Source organism: Haemaphysalis longicornis, unplaced genomic scaffold (genome assembly GCF_048455015.1).
Source record: "Haemaphysalis longicornis isolate Haplotype H1 unplaced genomic scaffold, Haemaphysalis longicornis Haplotype H1 scaffold_6, whole genome shotgun sequence".
NCBI classification, from domain to species: Eukaryota; Metazoa; Arthropoda; class Arachnida; order Ixodida; family Ixodidae; genus Haemaphysalis; species Haemaphysalis longicornis.
Window position 1 is genome coordinate 34,131,555 of NW_027526407.1, and position 17,321 is coordinate 34,148,875.

A 17,321-nucleotide genomic window follows, 5' to 3' on the forward strand; every position below is an offset into this window, starting at 1 on the left:
TGCTATAGTTCAATTTATCAAATGTACCATAAATAGGAGCCGGGGCATATACTGATGAAAATATTATAACTTTTTAGTATACTTGTGTTTTACATAAAAGGCTGGGCAAGGGCTATTTAGGCTGCGGTATTCCTTAGTTGAAGACGCTGAACTATGTGGTTGAACTACCTAACCAAGTGTTAGATCGCAATTCCAATGTGCAGGGCTATTTTAAGGATTGTTAAAAGAAGTAAAGACAGAAGAAACGAGATTACGATAAATTGTCGCTTGCTTTGGTTGACAAAAGCACGCACCTGCATGTCGGGCCCTAATGTTAGCTAAATGAAAACTATACAACGGACAGAAATCTTTCCGAACTTTGTGCAGTGATCAGGTGGGAAATCAATCACTAATCTGCGTGAACGCCACACGGAAACTGAAGTTCGAGGTACTTTTAAAAAGTTGGCCTAGTGGATCAATGTAATACAAAGAAATGGAGCACAGGCCTCTCGGGCTAATATGGAGTGCGCATATTAACACGCAGGAAAAAAGAAAAATTGTGTTCTTCAAGTTTCCTGCAGGAGGTACGAAATGCTAAGGCTGTGTATACGGGGTGTCCCAGCTATATTGCAGCAACATTTAAAAATAGCAATGGCGTTACCCGAAGAAAACCTAGTGCATAATGCTTGCAGTACTATGGAGAAGCGGGCAGCATTTTTTTGTTAATGAGACTTAACTAATTAATTGTAATTAATTATCTAATTGGGGGAGTATGGTCATAATAAATAAAGTGTCAATGAAGCACTTGTAGGTACCCAGGAGGAGCATCTAACAGCGGTATTTTCAGCGACGAACTAATTGCGCGCACGCACATTTATTCTGACTGATAAAGAAAACCCACGAAATGTGAAAAATACCACGTGACAACGCATCCGCGCGCATCGTAGAGCAATGCCCTCAAACAGACTGTCTCTGAGTTAGCCAGAATGCAATAAACAAAAGAAAGAAAGAAAAGGAATCGCGACCGAGTTTGTGCCTTATTTGCACACGCGCCCCGTGAATCTTGCTGCTGTTGCTCATTCCATGCATGCCATTATCAAGGTTATACGCTGTCTCCTTGGGCGGCTGACAGGCGAAGCAGTTGCTTTCAGTCAGCTTATTTGGGGACGCTGCTTTACAATGCACGCGGAAGCGCCGTGACGTGGTATTTTTTATATTTCGCGGGTTTTCTTTATCAGTCAGAATAAATGAGTACGCAATTAGTTCGTCGCTGAAAATACCGCAGTTAGATGCCCCTCGTGGTTACCTACAAGTGCCTCATTGACACTTTAGTGATTAGGACAGTATTTCTCGAGTTAGGTCATTAATTACAATTAGTTAATTAACTCTCATTAAAGAAAAAATACTGTCCGCTTCTTCACAGTACTGCAAGCAATATGCACCTGGTTTCTTTCGAGTTATGCCTTTACTGTTTTTGTAAATCTTGGTGCAGGATAGCTGGGACACCCTGTATATATATATATATATATATATATATATATATATATATATATATATATATATATATATATATATATATATATATATATATATATATATATATATATATATATATACCTAAAGTTTGCGACTGCGACAGTAATTCTGGAGTTATATAATTAATTAAAATTAATTAGTGAAGTCTCATAAGGAAAATTTACTGTTCGCTTCTCTATAGTACTGTAATCATTATGCACTAGGTTTTCGTCGAGTAACGCCTTTGCTCTTTTTTTAAATCTTGGTGCATTATATCTGGGACGCCTTGTATAGTTCGCCTGTGCCTCTCAGGGAATGTACTAGATGTCGCAAACTAGATTATTTTACCTATTTTTAACCTCAGGTATAGAAATACATCGTATGAGGCGGCTGGGTCTGGTGTGGCGTTATAGAATTTCAGAGCGAAGCCTTCTTCCCTCACTGATGGCGCCTGCGGCACGGACAAACCCCAATACAGGGGGCCTCCTTACACAAGCGCGTCAAAAAAAAACAAAAAAACGCTTGTCGTGATTGGAATTGATCCTGCGTCCCTCGCGTTATGGCGCGAGGGACGCAGGAACCGACATCTATCCGACTGCGCCATACTGACATGGTAGAAACGGTTTGGATTTTAACGCGAAGCTTTCTTTGCCATGATCATATCAACTCGTGTGGAAAGCCAACTTTTTATGACTGTGATGATGATCGTGGATCAAGTGCAAGACGGTTGAAACACGAAGGTTTCTCTGGGCGAAGGTTAATCTCTTCAAAGTCCCAAGTACAAAATTCTACATTGTTACGCCCAAAATGCACTGCACAAAAGTCAACTTATACAATAGGTTTCCACATAGGCACATCAGGAGCAGGTGCAGAGTGCACACTTTATCCCTGGCAATACCTCGGTTGGGTACGTGCAGAGCAGTTCTAGGTAACTATCATCATCATCTTACCCCAAACATTACCGTGAAGAACCAAATTCCTCATGAAACTAGTCTTTTTTTAACTCGGTTTGCTGCTGGAGAAGGCTTCGCGTTTCAATCATCTCTCTGGGTAGATGGAAGAGCTTCCATCATTTTTTGTTGTGCGAACTTCAAGCTTTTTCTCTATTTGTAGTTTTTGTGCAATAACAGTATGGTTCGGGACGCAGAGCAACATTTTATGTTAGGGAGTAGCAAAATAGTGTCAAATCTAACAGGATTACAGTATTCGTGTGCCTAAATAGACCACAAAGGTGAAAAACCACTGCGCTATCATTTGAAAAAAAAAAGCCAATTGAAATTATTTATTGCACAAAATGTTCCTTTTTACTACGACGTCTTCCTGTTTTTGAGAAGTACGTTCTTGTGACACAGGAAGTTAGTTTTTGCTGAGGACCGCCGGCAGACAACTTCAAAGGCGTTTTTACGCGCCAAGGAATATTTTCTGAAAAATGTAGGTAGTCGCAAACATAATATTATTATACTAGGAAGACCTTCTCGCTAGGGTGTCTGCTCATATGTACCACATCTTTATTTTTGGAACCACAAATTTTTTGTTACCGCTCGCTAAAAAATATATGTAAGAAAACTAGGCTAAAAAAGTAGGGCCTGGAAGCGGTCGTAATATGTTTCGGTGGTTCTCTCCCAACTGTAATGAACATAATTAGAATACGAATGAATAAATCAAATACATAAATGTCTGTTACAGTCGCGTCATCAATTTGAGAGCATTTATTTTTGTGGATTCAAAGGCCACAAGCTGTCTTGCGTTTAGGCATAAAAATACCATAAAACACAAGAGAGCACGTGGGCTGGTGAAATATGGTAGCAAGGAAAGACTACGAAACGGACAAAGAGAGCTGTGCCCATATGGCAATTCCCCGTTCGGAGTTACGGGCACCCAAAACTTTCGCATCAGTAATAAATATTTTCAGTTTTAGAGTGGTCGTAGTTCTTCGCACATAACATGTTGATGAGCACGAATTTCTTCTCTGTGGAATAAATATTTCGTGTGTGTTTTCATTTATTTTTAGCCACCACAGCCGCGCCCCAAAAGCCTCAAGAAGCACCGAAAAAGCAATCTGGTAATGTCTCTCGGTCCACCACTGGCGGGGGCCAAAGAGGTGGGAGCGTCAGTGAAGGTAAGGTTGAAGGCCCTGATGGAATTTCTGGCAATGCCACTGGTGGAGTAGGTCTACCAAATGTTGCATCAGAGTCTGGTGGTGGCGCCACGTCCACGAATTCAAGACGGAATTCAAATGCTGGCGCAACCCGTGGCAGCAGCGGCCAGGTTCCCAGCGACAGGAATACAGGTAAAGAAAAATGCCTGTCATGGCGATTGGTCTTTAAACTAAACCAGTTTTACCGTAATTTTTGGCAGGGGAGGATTTAGGTGCCGTTTATGAAGTTTCGAGAAAACACTGGGTGCCGCATGTGGCGCAAACCTTGGTGTAATGAGCAGCAGATCACCACAAAATTGTGGGCGCCTTAGCATAGAAAAATCATTGTAGCAGGAATGGCATTGGTTAGAATGCCAAAAAATTAGAAATGCGTGATGTGAGTTGCGGATGGCGCAAATTTGTTGCAAATGTCAACAAAAAATTTAGAGCTACTATTCTGTAGGGAGGTTGGTAAGGACTCTGAGAAAGCCATTGTAAGAAAAGTTGTGGTGGAGAATTCGTAGCATCTTGTGTGCACGCTGCGGTTGCAAGCATCCCTTGTTGTTTTTAACTGACTAATTAAATCTTGCGTTTTATTTTGCCATTTCTATTTTCGTTTGCAAGGCACGACAGAGCACGTGACACGCAATAAGAAAACCCAACTTGTAGTTTAATTTAAGCGATTCGCTACTGGGAACTTTCTGCGATGAAGGGAAAGATGTAAGAAGTATTTGCGCAAATCGTCAGAGGGGCTCTGTAGGCAAAACAGCTCGTTAAACCAATTGTGCAGGTACTCTCAAAGGTGAAGTTTGTCGCTGGTTGTCGTGCATAAGAGAACGCATAAAAAACATTGTAGCTGTAGTCTTCACTCCCTTAAGTTTAATGACCGTGTACCCATGACATGGAAAACGCGGGACCATATGGCGAACTGAAAGAAATCTCATTGCCAATATCAACGGCAAAACATTATCAATACATTATAGCAGCGGACATTCTTGCTCTGTGGAAACCTTGTGCTTACTTCAAGTACTCTGCAACATTCTTAGTGCATCCTTTACGACCAGTCTAAGGTTCAAATAGCCCCAGACAAGCCCTACCAAATAAACAGTTTCTATTTAAACCATTCACAATTAAACCGTTCACAATTGTGATGTGTCAGGTAGTATCCCAGGGAAACGTTCCAGTGAACACTCTTGTTTTTGCGCTATTATCATTTTTTGCATCGTTAAAGGAGTACTGACACGAAATTTCAAAGCTGAGATAACTATGTAAAACGCTTCCTTTTTATCAGGAGATATCTCCCAGCAAGTTTCAACAGCAACCGTTCAGGGAAACATATTTAAAATCCATTTTAATCTTCGCCCGCACGAGAAAGCCCAGAGCGGGCCGACGTGACATCATCTGCTACGTGCCCCAAACTGCCGACGTCGGGGCTCCCGTGACGAAGCCGACGCGCTGGCTGTGGTTGGCGCGCGCTGCTCGGGCGTGTGTACACGTCATGGTTTTGGGACTGACGTCATGCTGCCCGGGCCTGTGGGGACGGCGAAAACCTCGGCCGGTCTGTGCGCGCGCGTGCGCTCGCTCGCGCGCGCTTCCAGAGAGGCAGCGATACGGCAAGAATGGTGACGTCATGTTATACATGCTGTCATGGCGGCCGCTCGGCGTTTTTCAGTCGAAACCGAAACTGGCACGAATAAACGACGCCGTAAATGAATGTTTACGCTGCGCTCGACCGTCTAATCTGTCATTCTATGATTAGTGGGCTGGTAGACACGCATAGCAGCGAAAAAAACGTAACATAAAAATTTCGTGTCAGTACTCCTTTAAGAATTGGTGTTTCCAGGAGTAGTACATTTTATTTTCGGGACTCTAACCTACGAAAGGGCGGAACATGTGTTTCCTGTATATTGTTCCTTTAAAGCTACAAAATGAAAAAAGTGCTGCATCAGAAACCTTCCAAATACAATAAATATAAGCATTCACGCGCGTCACTAATATATTTTTTGCGATTTATATGCTCACGGAGATAATACCTGAGCCAATCGTTTGTGAATTTGGTAAGCCAAATGATTGCTTCAATTCACGCCTTGAAGACATCGTGTCATATGCAAAGTATCAGTAGCTCTACCTCATATTATTTTTTGTATTTCGAGCTGCAAAAATTAAAGTAAAAAAAATATTCCGGAATTTGTAGGGATTGCCAGTAGCACCTCGGCGGAAATTTCCTGCTCCAACTATTTTGATTCGTATATTAGTCAATATTCACAATAGGCTGACTAATACGCTTTTCCCTAGGCATACACGTTCACGAAAACATGGAACTTGTTTATTTGCAGTTAAACCCGAGCAGCGCATAGTTGAGACATTTGACGATGTCGAACCGTATGAAGCAAAAACTGCCATCCTAAACGAGAAATGCTAATTCCTAATGACGACGATGTTTTGGCACTTATTCTTTGAACTACGGAAAAGTATTCTTTTGCTTTTTCTTTGCTACGCGCTTCTCATCAGTGTATTGTCTGCTGCGTCGTTCTATCACCGTGGGGTGATTTGTTATCAAAGGTGTTGTTCCCGCTGACAGTAAGTGCAAAAAATGTCGGTATATGTTTCAACATTAAAAAATAAGAAACGTATATTGTTGTTCCCATGAAAGAAGGTAGCGCTAAGACATAATTTACGCTATCAGTGCCGAAGAGCTTGGATATACGACTTGTAAAATGAAGCGTGTTTAACGGTGAAGTTGCAGGAGCAGCTGGTGCAAGCGCTCGCGGAGTTGGGAAGCCAAAAAGGATCCCACTTTCTGGAGGGCGGGGCGTTGATGGCGGCTCCAGCCGAAGTGGTGGCTCAAGTAGAAGAGCTGGACGCGGCTACACACCGGGGGTTCCTTCAAGCGGTGCCTTAGGCGTTGAAGACAGCTTTCCGGACGGCCTCAGTGGTGCATTCTCTGGAGCGACATCCGACGACGTTCTAAGTGGACCTGGAAGAGGTACTTCTGGCTCTGGCCGCACTGACTTTGGGAAGCCAGCTTCAACTGAAGCATAGTCTGTGTGGTGTGCACGCACGTAGTGCCAAACCAATATGCGCAGAAAGGAAGAGTGTAACCAGGTTGTATGCGGATGAGAAAAAAAACATAGACCATCCGACGATGATATATTTAGGGAGCGTCAGCATGTCGGAGACATGTATGAAACATGTCTGAGCAAGTCTGAGACATGAGGGGGGTGTAAGCGTATTTTGCATATTTTCTATAGCAAGTGTGTGTCAGAATACCTACACATCTGTGCTTTTAAAGCTACAAAGACCTAAAAAAAATTGTCAGAAGTACGAAGAAAAAAAAACACCCGTGCGGATATGTACTACCCATTTGGTGCATAGCACGGCTACGGGCTGCAGGTACGCTCGAAGGCTTGATATTACGCGCATACATTTTGCGTAGTCTGGGTCTCTCCTTTAGCTCTTAGGCACTGAACGCGTCGGGCCCAACTTATACGGTGGTTGCAGCCCGTAGTTGGGTGAGGTCATAGTACAAAAACAATTTGTATTACTATATTACAGCGCTAGGAGCCCGAGATAATTGCGGCCCGATGCAGAGGAGCCGCTCTGGCAAAAAGCTAATCCCCAGCTACGAAATAAATACAAGAGATTTTTAGGCATTTCTTGATGCAAGAACAAGCACGTGCAAAAATTGGAGTTGCTAATACTGGCTGTGCAACTATTTTTTCCGGTTTCGTTAACCCATGTATAACAACCAAAAAAAACTGTCAGCAATTCTCCTTTCTTTAAGTGGTTTACAAGCAAGGATATGCAATTACAAATCATGTGGAATTTATATCGCAGAGGGCATGATTTTAGTGAGGGAGGCATTTTTGTTTTTCTTATTTGCTCAACAATGTGCACCCTTTATTGGGAATTAAAATGCTTGGTCGTGGTTTGCAGGGCAGCTGTTTTACGATGGATCTACAGAGACGTTTCTGTTTCAAAGACTGGGTAATTCTTAAAATAATTCAAAATATATTGCATGTTGAGGAAACATTTTCAACAGTAACCGGCAGGGTGTAGTATTTAATTGAGTGTATGGGTGATGCGCGTAATAACGAATTTATTTCTATGTCCAGTTCCAATTACCACAAGAGACCTTCTTAAAAAGTGTTAAGAAAGACAAGTTTATTTTATTTGCATTTTATACGTGTTTGCGCTACAATTTTCACTATCGCAGATACTCTCGCTGACGCATTATGTAAGAGAGGAGATGAAGGTATTTCTTTTAAAACGAGCGGCCCGGGGCTAGTATTAAGCAAAATCTGCTTGATTTTTCTTCTGGATGTTGATAATCTAATTTAAGACACATTTGATGAATGAATAGAATATTCAGCAGAGAAATAAACTTAAAGCAACCGCAGTTATTCTTAATTTTATAGCGGGCAATGAGAGTACCATGCCATCAGGAATCGCTGATTTCATGGTCAAATGTGGCACCGAAAACAAATTGCGAATCTCAAAATACCTAGTCAAAAATTCCCCGCATTTCCCCGAGGGGAAGAATGTGAAAGTGCGAATGCACGAGTTGAATTTGCGCGGTTCGGTAATGTTCGCGAAAGAGAGATCACACACATACACACAACTACAAAGAAAGAAAGGTGCATTTATTCACAGACACCTATTTGTGTTGTCGTTGTACGTGATTGCTAGAGCGGATCTCAGCTTTGAAATTTCGTGTCAGTACTCCTTTAAGCAGGTGCATTAGCCCTTCTCACGCCCGATTATTGGCCAATCCCCCACGTGGGTATGTGCCATGTCAGCGGCCGGGCAGCGCGCGCCCATCTCCTCCCGTTGCCAAGGAAGACGAGGATATTCCTGGCCAATCCCCCATGTGGGTATGTGCCATGTCAGCGGCCAGGCTGCGCGCGCCCATCTCCACGTGCGCGGACATCGCCGGTGGACGCAGGTTCAGGTCGCTTAAGAAGTGCATTGCACTTAAAATTTTTTAATCGTGGACCCGGGCTCATCTGGTTGTTAAGAGGTATCATAGCTTTTTGCAACTATGTATTCTCTCATCGCATGCTATAGATGACCGTCTTTTTCCAGTTTCCAGCGCGTGGAGGTCATATTTCGTGGACGGTAAATTGGGGCCCAAATGAACATAGGAATGCTAAAATACTTGTCTTGGTTGCATTACAACCATCCACAACAGCGGCCACCTTCTTCAATGATGAACAATGACCCAAATCGGGAAGTAAACTGTGGTTCTGGTGCATACGACGGGTTTTAAACACAATAGTAAACCCAGAAAGTTTGGTACAATGTCTACTGGGGAGGAATTTTCAGTGCGTAAGGAGGCATTGTACGCTAGCGTAGAGTAAGAATTAGTTATTACCCGCCGTGGTGGCTCAGGGGCTAAGGCGTTGTGCTGCGGAGCACAAGGACGCGGGTTTGATTCCCGTCCGCGGAGGCCGCTTTTCTGATGAAGGCGAAAAGCAAAAACGAACGGGTGTGCGAGATGTCGGCGCACGTTAAAGATCCCCAGGTGGCCAAAATTAATCCGGGGCCCCCCACTACGGCGCGCCTCATCGCCAGCGTTGTTTCCGCGCGTTAAACCCTACAATCAAGCAATAAATCAACAAAGAATAGCTGATAACATTTTTCAGGAGCATTCTTAATAGGCTCTCGATAATAGGGCCTCAAGTACTAGTTTTTTGATGACTCGAATATTGCGACACCCGTGTTTATTTTCGTTACGTTTCAATATCAGCGCTCAGTGGTGATAAATACATCACTAGTATATCATGTCATGTGTGCCGCTCATCTTGATTTGCCTGAGCATAAATAATACATGAGTTGTGCGATGAACCGGCTTACTTCAAATTGTGCTCGTGTAAATCTCCTTTTGGGGTATATGAAGCTTCCTTTGCAACTTCCATAAGCAAAACCAAACTCGGGGTCTTTTAAAGAAGAACTCACAACCTTGCAATGAGGAGAAGTCGCAGTCAGAAATAAAAGTCGGTCAAGCCGACACCCTTGTTTGAGAAAAATTGATTTTTTTAAATTATGGCTCATAGGCGTCCGACTGCAATGTGTCATGAAGGATAAGCAGACAACCCGATATCTGTCGCCAAATTTGTTGTGAATGTAAACGTCACTCAGAGCTTTACGCATCACACGCACGCCACGCTGTATTTTTGACTCGAATGGAAAGTAACGTGTCATACGTGTGACGAGCTGCATACCGTCGCTGTGCGGATTCTCGAACAGCGGCCAAGGCGGCCATGCAAATCTTTGTTTTCTTGCTGGTGACAGTGTATTAGTCTGCGTGAAATAAAATATTTTCCTAATTTACAGTACTAAGGTTTTCATGCTTCAGGAGTGGCTTCTCGAAGTCCTATACGCCTGGAGGGCCTGCTTACTCTTCCGATATGATGCCTGATCAGGAAAGCTTCAATCAGCTCTCTCAAGCTATCAGAATAATTGAAAACAATAAAGAACCTTCTCTGAGGCGTGTTGCCTGAAGGATATTGTGGAATATATAAGAAAAACACAAGTAAGCCTTCCAAAGTTTCCGCTACTTTCTCAGGAGCATGCCAGCATTCTTGTTGGCAGTTTTGCACCCTTCTCGCGTTCGAAACTAATCATTAATGTCTAACAGTTCTTAGCCTAAACATACCTTTTTTGGGGCCTATTTCTCACCCATTACTCTTCCGAACGGGCGGTATCTAAGTAGAACAGCAACTGAGAATAGGTGCAAGCGTTGGTGATTGAGATAAGCGTAAATATGAATGCCTCTCATGTCACCATCGGAGAGTGGTTGAATGCGCAACTAGGATAGGCCGCTGTTACAAAAACGTTAGGGGATATCATTCGTGCGAGGACTTCGACGCATAAATGAACCGTTAGGTATTTGTGTGAAAGCTATAAGGATTACTTTTAGAGTAACCATTGTAAGTATGATATTCGAAACGAAAAGTACAGGTATAATGCGCTCTCACGCGCTTCAGGATGGCATGAAGAACTGAGCGCTCTTCCCCACTTCTCAGAGCCAAATGCATAGCAGCAAATGGACACTTTTGAAATCACAGGTGCGTAAGCCGTTAAGTTATCAGCTCGAATTGTTTGTTTTACTTGTGTAAGGTGGTTTCGTACGTCCGGTCGTTTCCCGGCAACCATTCGCCGTGTTGATTACAAAATTGCACTATGTTTTTTAAGGTGCAGTTTAGTTTAGCCACTTTAGCCATGCCCCAGGCCAGTTTCAACTTACAAATAAAAGCTGTCCTATACAGCTGCGTTTAAGCACGAGGCTATAGCCTCATTAGGCTGTAGCCTTTCCTTCTCCTGCTAAATGTATGCATTTTCTGTGATCCAGGACGGATTTGTGCATGATTTATGCAGGAGTGTTTCCGTCGGGCCTGAGCGAAGGGTCTCCGAGAGAAGTTCCAAGTCGGGGTCCCGGAAGGGGTACTTCTGGGTTTGGTGGCTCTGACTTTGGAAGCCGTATTTCAGGTAAAATAAAATTAGATGGTGTGTGTGCACGCACTTGTGACACAGCATTGTGCGTTAGCTAGAGAGCACTGAAGTCTTGTGTACGGAAGAATGACGCACAGGGTATAACTTATGCGTGTTAGCAACCACTATGCAGGGAGCTAATGGAAAGAAAGAGGTTTTAGCTACAAAACTGACCCTATAATAGAAAGAATGGCCGCTGGATGCTCTTCTTCAGATTATGCGTAAACTGACCTGTTCATGAAAAAGTAAATAATCATTGAGCAATCCACTATAGACAATTTTTTACTGCACAGAAACGCAAGAGGATTTGGGGAATTGCGGTTGTTCTTGTTTTTTCGCACTTAACCAAACATCTCATAAAAATATGAATGAAATGACACCGAAACTGAACTTGCAGTACTCCTCAATTTTGGGCAGGGCTTCATGCATCAGGCACACGAAAACTGGAGCATGAACACGATGCGTAAAGAAGTTAAGTATCCACCAGGTTCCCCTGTTACGCCGCCCAGTTATACCGAGCTCGTTGTAGTGTTTAGTTGCAAGACAATCTTGGGGCCTAGACTTCGCTAAAGTACTAGGCGCTTTCGGGAAAACTATATTACAGCAAATGAGACTCTTCATCATATTGCGGGAACTCTGCGAGCTAGCCTGCGCTGAAAAGTTTAGTTTACCGGCTTTCTATTACTTGGTCAGCCTTTTACACATGGGGGCCTTTTTCATCGCTGTCTGCGGCGCGAGCGAGTTCGTCCTCCCACTATCTTCTGAAGAGGCGTGCGGTGCTCCGCCGGTAGTCGGCGGAGCGGCTACGACAAGGCCGAAGGGAATCCACGGAGCAAACGATTTTCACAAGACCACTCTCAAAAACTCTGACACCACAATTGGGCGTTCATAATGGAGCTGGGCCCCTATTACAACATACTACATTAAAAGAAAACATCGAGAGCCTGCAATGGCCGTGCCCGTGAGCGTGACACAAAAAAAAGGCGTTTGGATGGGAGTCTACGTAGCTTTTCTTCACTGTGCTTGAACGTGATGGTTACGCGGATTGGTTGTTTGACATTATGGGGTTATTGTGCGTTTTGGATAAACAGTGAGGAAGTTTCGCTCATGCATGCGTGTGGGATATCTATGTATGGGTTAACTCTATCGAGTGGTTGCTTTGAGCTGGCCCTAGCCGCACAAGCTGCCGTACTTACGGCGGGACTTACGATGTGTGACGTGCCGTCTCCACGTTGGCGTTTTCGTTCATTGCACGCATCGCGTAGGTAATAAAATTATGAGTTATAACAGAGGTTATAAAGAAATGATAGCTAATAACACGTCACTGATGCGGGTGGCGCGAGTAGTGGTGTAGCCCCTATATCAGTGACGTGGCTTGCGGCAGGCCGCTATTGGCGGTGAGCGCGACCACGGGCGGCGCTGCGAAGCGCGAGAAAACAGGGGGGTGGGCGCGATGAGTTTAAAACAGAAAAGACGGAGAGATGGGAGGGAGGAAGCAAATCTATAGGTTAGCTGGGAGTAGGGCAAGTAAACGTAATAAAACAGGCAAGTCGGTTGCTGACAACCGACACCCCGATTCAAAGGGAAAGCCACTAATCATCATCATCATCATCATCATGACGTCGGCTTAGGGATTCTCGAATTCGTCGTCTGCTTCCCTCAGGCTCGCTCTCCCTGCTGTTTTTTTTGCGCTCAGTTGACTTGGATATTTTTCCGCCCCAGATTTTGCGCATGCGCAACTTTTTGTTATAACAAAAGACTTAAAATCGCCTGCACTAGCTCAAGGTGTGATTTACAAGATAGTTTTCGACACCGCTTCGGAAGAAACATTGCGGGCCTTGCCCCATTCCTGCGAAGCCGGTCCTGTGCGGAGAGTCGGAGCTAGGCGTCCGCTTCTGTATTCAGAAATCTTTCTAACAAAGGGAAGAACCAGAGTCTAAAAACTGACAACAGCGAAAATGCAAGACCAAAACAAATTCCAGGCCTTCGGGGCTCTCGGCTTTGGCAGAAGGCACTACGATTCCTGGTAATCGTATGTAAGGTGAAACAGTTGTTGCAACCTTGCTCAACGCTCGAAAGTATTGTATCACATCACGTTACGTTGTCATAGCACGAAGGTGTGCCGAAATGCACTATGGGGCGCAAAAAATGTAGGTTGAGTTCCAAATAACCTACGGTGTGTATAGGCGCTTGCTGGTGCAAGCTTCTAACCAGTATGGAGGCTTATTGAGCAAAACGGGTAACGTGTACGGTAAAAATACAGTAACTATATGTTTCTTCAAACCTCCAGGTACATTAAGGTACATTTCCGACAGCCATGCCTTCGCAATATTAACACGACACTCAAGAGTACGAAGAGGAGGGGAAGGAGTAGAAAACGTGAGCAGTAAAATCGAGCTGGTTAGTGCGCGGGTTCCTCAGTCGAGGGCAGAGAGTAAGCGTAATTTTCTTCAGTTCGTGGAACATCATCCCGAGTCGGCCAGCATTTCTTTACGCCTGAAGGTATTGGAAAACAATAAATAGCTGCTTGGAGATATTTTTCAGTTAGGATTTTTCATAATACAGAAAACCGGCACGTACACTATTTCTTGAGTTCTTTAGCGAGTATAACAAGCCTTAAACACCGTAATCATCTCATAACTGGTCGGGTTGAGATTCAGTTCGTTAGTTACGATAGAAATTCAGGGCAGAAAAGTCGCCTTCGAGTACTCTGGACAACGTCTTCTGCGCCGTTTCGCGGTGGCGTAGCACAAACCTTCGCATTGCATTTGCATGTGAATAAACGCATTGCGAATATGCAGCTTCTTGTACGCAGCCATACCGAAAGCCAATTTCTGAAGAAGTTAGTGTATGCCTTACAGCCAGAAGAAAATATCCACACGAACTATGTGCGCCTCTCAAACATCCCCAAGCCTCCTAATAAGACGTTTGTGGCGGTGCAGAAAAAATAATGCGTTGGGTATAGAAAAAAACATTCACCTGATACAAGTCAACAACAACTAAAGAAATAGAAGACAACTGCTTTGTTTCCTGCTTTGCGATGCGCGTGTAGGGACGCGCTACTTGGTGCGTAGCATTACACTCCTGAGTCTTCATAAGAGCATCTCGAAAATACTTTAGGGGAGCCTACGCATTTTGCATACTTATCGAAGAGCTCTGAGCCCTGAACCTCGCAAATAAGCTACAAAGGACGAGTTACAGACGAGTTACTCACGATTATCTGAGCGATGCTCTGGAGAAAGTTGGTCTCTCTCTCCTCGTGAGTTGCAAACTTGTGCGGTATACAGTTTGACGTTATTAAGAGGTGTCAGAAGCTAGAAAAATAACCGAATTACTGGAAATACGCTTTTTGATGCCCTAAAAGATCAAAGCGGGCGATTTTTAGCTTAGGCTTTGCTGCTCCTCACAAGCGGACCACAGCGGCGCAAGTGTAGCAGACGACAGCGGCGCGAGTCCATAAGCTTACGTCAGAGCCAGGGGGCGCCACTCAAACATCTCACCGCCAATAGGGGTTGTTGCATGTGAGCTTGCAACAAAGAACCAGCAGCCTACTCACAACTGTATCACTCGAGACGAGTCGAAAAACACGACGAGGTTGCGTGAATGTCAGTTCTTACTCCAAATAAATACGCTATTGTAGTGTCATTGTGAGAAATTATACCCACTCGCCGTGGTCGCTCAGTGGCTAAGGCGCTTTGCGGCTGAGCCCAAGATCACGCGTTCGATTGGCAGCTTGGCGGCCGCTTTCCGATGGAGGCAAAAAGCAAAAACGCCCATGGGTCCGAGATTAATATGGAGCCCTCCTCTGCGGCGTGTCTCATCGCCTGCGTAGGGTCGGCTTTTTAAGCCCTATAATCGATTGATTGATTGTAGGGTTTAACGCGCCGACGCAACGCAGGCGATGAGGCGCGCCGTAGTGGAGGGCTCCGGATTAATTTTGACCACCTGGGGATCTTTAACGTGCGCCGAAATCTCGTACACTAAGCCCTATAATCAATCAACAAATTCTACCGACTGGGTACGTTACTGGTCAGTAGACTAGTTTTGTAGAGCGAACGCCATGTAGCATACGATTCTTGTAAAAAAAATTCTCCCGCATTTCCCCGAGGGGGAGAATGTGAAAGTGCGAATGCACGGTTGTCGGCCCGCTTGCGGAGCTTGCGCTCGGCCCCCGCAGCCCACCGCCTCGCCGCCTTCTCTTCCATCTCTTCCATCGGGTTTGTAGTATCACGTGTACACCACGCAGTTATCAAGCCGCTATAACGCCGCTGAGTCGCCAACGCACGCCGCTGACGACGTAGTTTGAATGCGTTAAAGATATAAGACGCGTCACTAACATTGATATCAGCGTCGCGTCCGTGGCTTGGTCGGTAGAGCGTCGCGCTGCGGCCGCAAAGTCCTCGGATCGAAACCTGGCGCCGGATGCTGTTTCTTTTTTTTAAATATAGAGGAGCACTGCGGACGCCGACGCCGCCGCCGCCGCCGCCGCCGCCGCCGGCGGTGGATGGTTTGGGGTCGCTTATAAAGTGCATTCGCACTTAAAAAGCCAAAAACAGCGTTCTGGACAACGAGATCCGCTCGCGTGAGATGGCCGACCAAGAATGGCAGGTGACTACCGGAACTTCGACAGCCCCCGAATATGCCTATTGATCGACCGCGTTCCCTCAATTGTTACGATATTGGTTAAACAGAAACTTTTGCGCGACGCCAGCGACACCATCAAACAGTGCATCTTGTTGGAGAAATATTATTATCACCCAGCTACACACGGAGCATATGTTATGCATACACACAAACCAATATTGCATGAGTATCAGTTGTAAATACAAAATTATTCTGGCATAAAACCCACTTACGCTACCTTCGTTAAACAAATTCGATGTCTCACTTGCTCTTGAATCAAGGTTCTGTAGTGGTGGCGACGGTAGAAGCACTGCCGAGAGTGCTGGTTGAGCTTGGGTCCTCGCGAAGGTGTACGTTATGAAGAACTGGGCTTTGGTAGAGGTTGTAGGGCAAGCGGTGTCTCCAATTTAGGTCCTGCAGATGGAATTCCAACACGATTATTTTCAACAGGGACCTCAGGCTTGGGACAAATCTTCCCGGCTGGCCTCGGGCAGGAAAGTGCAGTAGGAAGTTCCCGCATTTCTGGCGGCAGTCCTGGAGGCCGTACTTTCGGTTCTGCTGACTCCATGTTCGAGAGTCCCTTTTCAGGTAAAGTAATATTTGTCAGAAGCAGCAGCTTGTGATCCCTTCACCTAGAAGAGCAATGCAGTAGCAAGGTCGGTGCGAACATTAGTATGAAGGGTAAAATTGACGGGGAATAGGGCCTGCCCGTTTGAACTGTAATTGTAAAGTGGTCTGTTTGAATAAGTAAAAAGATATGGGCAGCCGCATCGAAAATGAAAGACGGATTTATGCCTTAATTTTGCGGAAACTCTTTTCAATGCGGAGGTAAAATACCCAGTATTTTGGAGCGCTAGAGGCAGTATAAATATTTGGTGAATATGCCTCAACTGGGCAGACTTGCATGCTGCCTGGCGGCCACACTCTTTTTCAGGGCGTTAGAGTTAACTATGCTCATTTACAAAGAGTGTGCTCGCGAGGTCATAAAAATGGAACCAAGCAATTGCGCTTGAACCTGGACACGAGAAACATCAATACAGAGCAATGCCTGTACTAACGTACATATCGGATAAAATGGTTGTGCAACAGGGATAATTAACTTTTAGGCATTTAGCCACTTACCGAAGCGTTTCTTCATGCGGTGTGTTATTTTAATATGGAAAATATTCCCCGCAGGTTTTGTGACAACACGTGCTATTTCTGTGGTTGCAAGGCCATTGCTGGCAGTATCATTTGTGCACTACAAATAACGCATGATTCGCTTAGTGCCGAAGGGTTCGTTTGCGGTCTTGCGTAGACAGTACCGACAGGTACATCCGGAGGGAGCGGTGCAACGCAGTGGAAAGCAGTCGCATTCGCGCTGATATAGCTGGGCCGCAATTGTTTTATACAGTTCTCATAAAATAGTCCTCAGTGATTTTATTAGAGGCACAGCTGAGTGGCTTTTCGAATTTTTAGAACTTCAGTGCAATAATAAATAACGGCTTCTTTGGTAACTCATTAGCATTCCTTCAATTTGCACTCTGGTTTGGTCCGTGTAGCTTTATAATACAGTAAATCATTATTGGTGTAC

General features: G+C 44.7%; 1 protein-coding gene across 1 annotated transcript in view; it reads left to right on the plus strand.

The window, feature by feature from the left end:
* LOC144142962 (uncharacterized) overlaps nucleotides 1-17,321 on the plus strand; it is a 47,925-nt gene that overhangs the window by 6,825 nt on the left and 23,779 nt on the right. Inside the window, exons 4-7 of the mRNA XM_077674790.1 lie at nucleotides 3,506-3,784; nucleotides 6,372-6,617; nucleotides 11,012-11,122; nucleotides 16,199-16,336. Coding sequence (XP_077530916.1) covers nucleotides 3,506-3,784; nucleotides 6,372-6,617; nucleotides 11,012-11,122; nucleotides 16,199-16,336 — 774 coding nt within the window. The remainder of the gene's footprint in view (nucleotides 1-3,505; nucleotides 3,785-6,371; nucleotides 6,618-11,011; nucleotides 11,123-16,198; nucleotides 16,337-17,321) is intronic.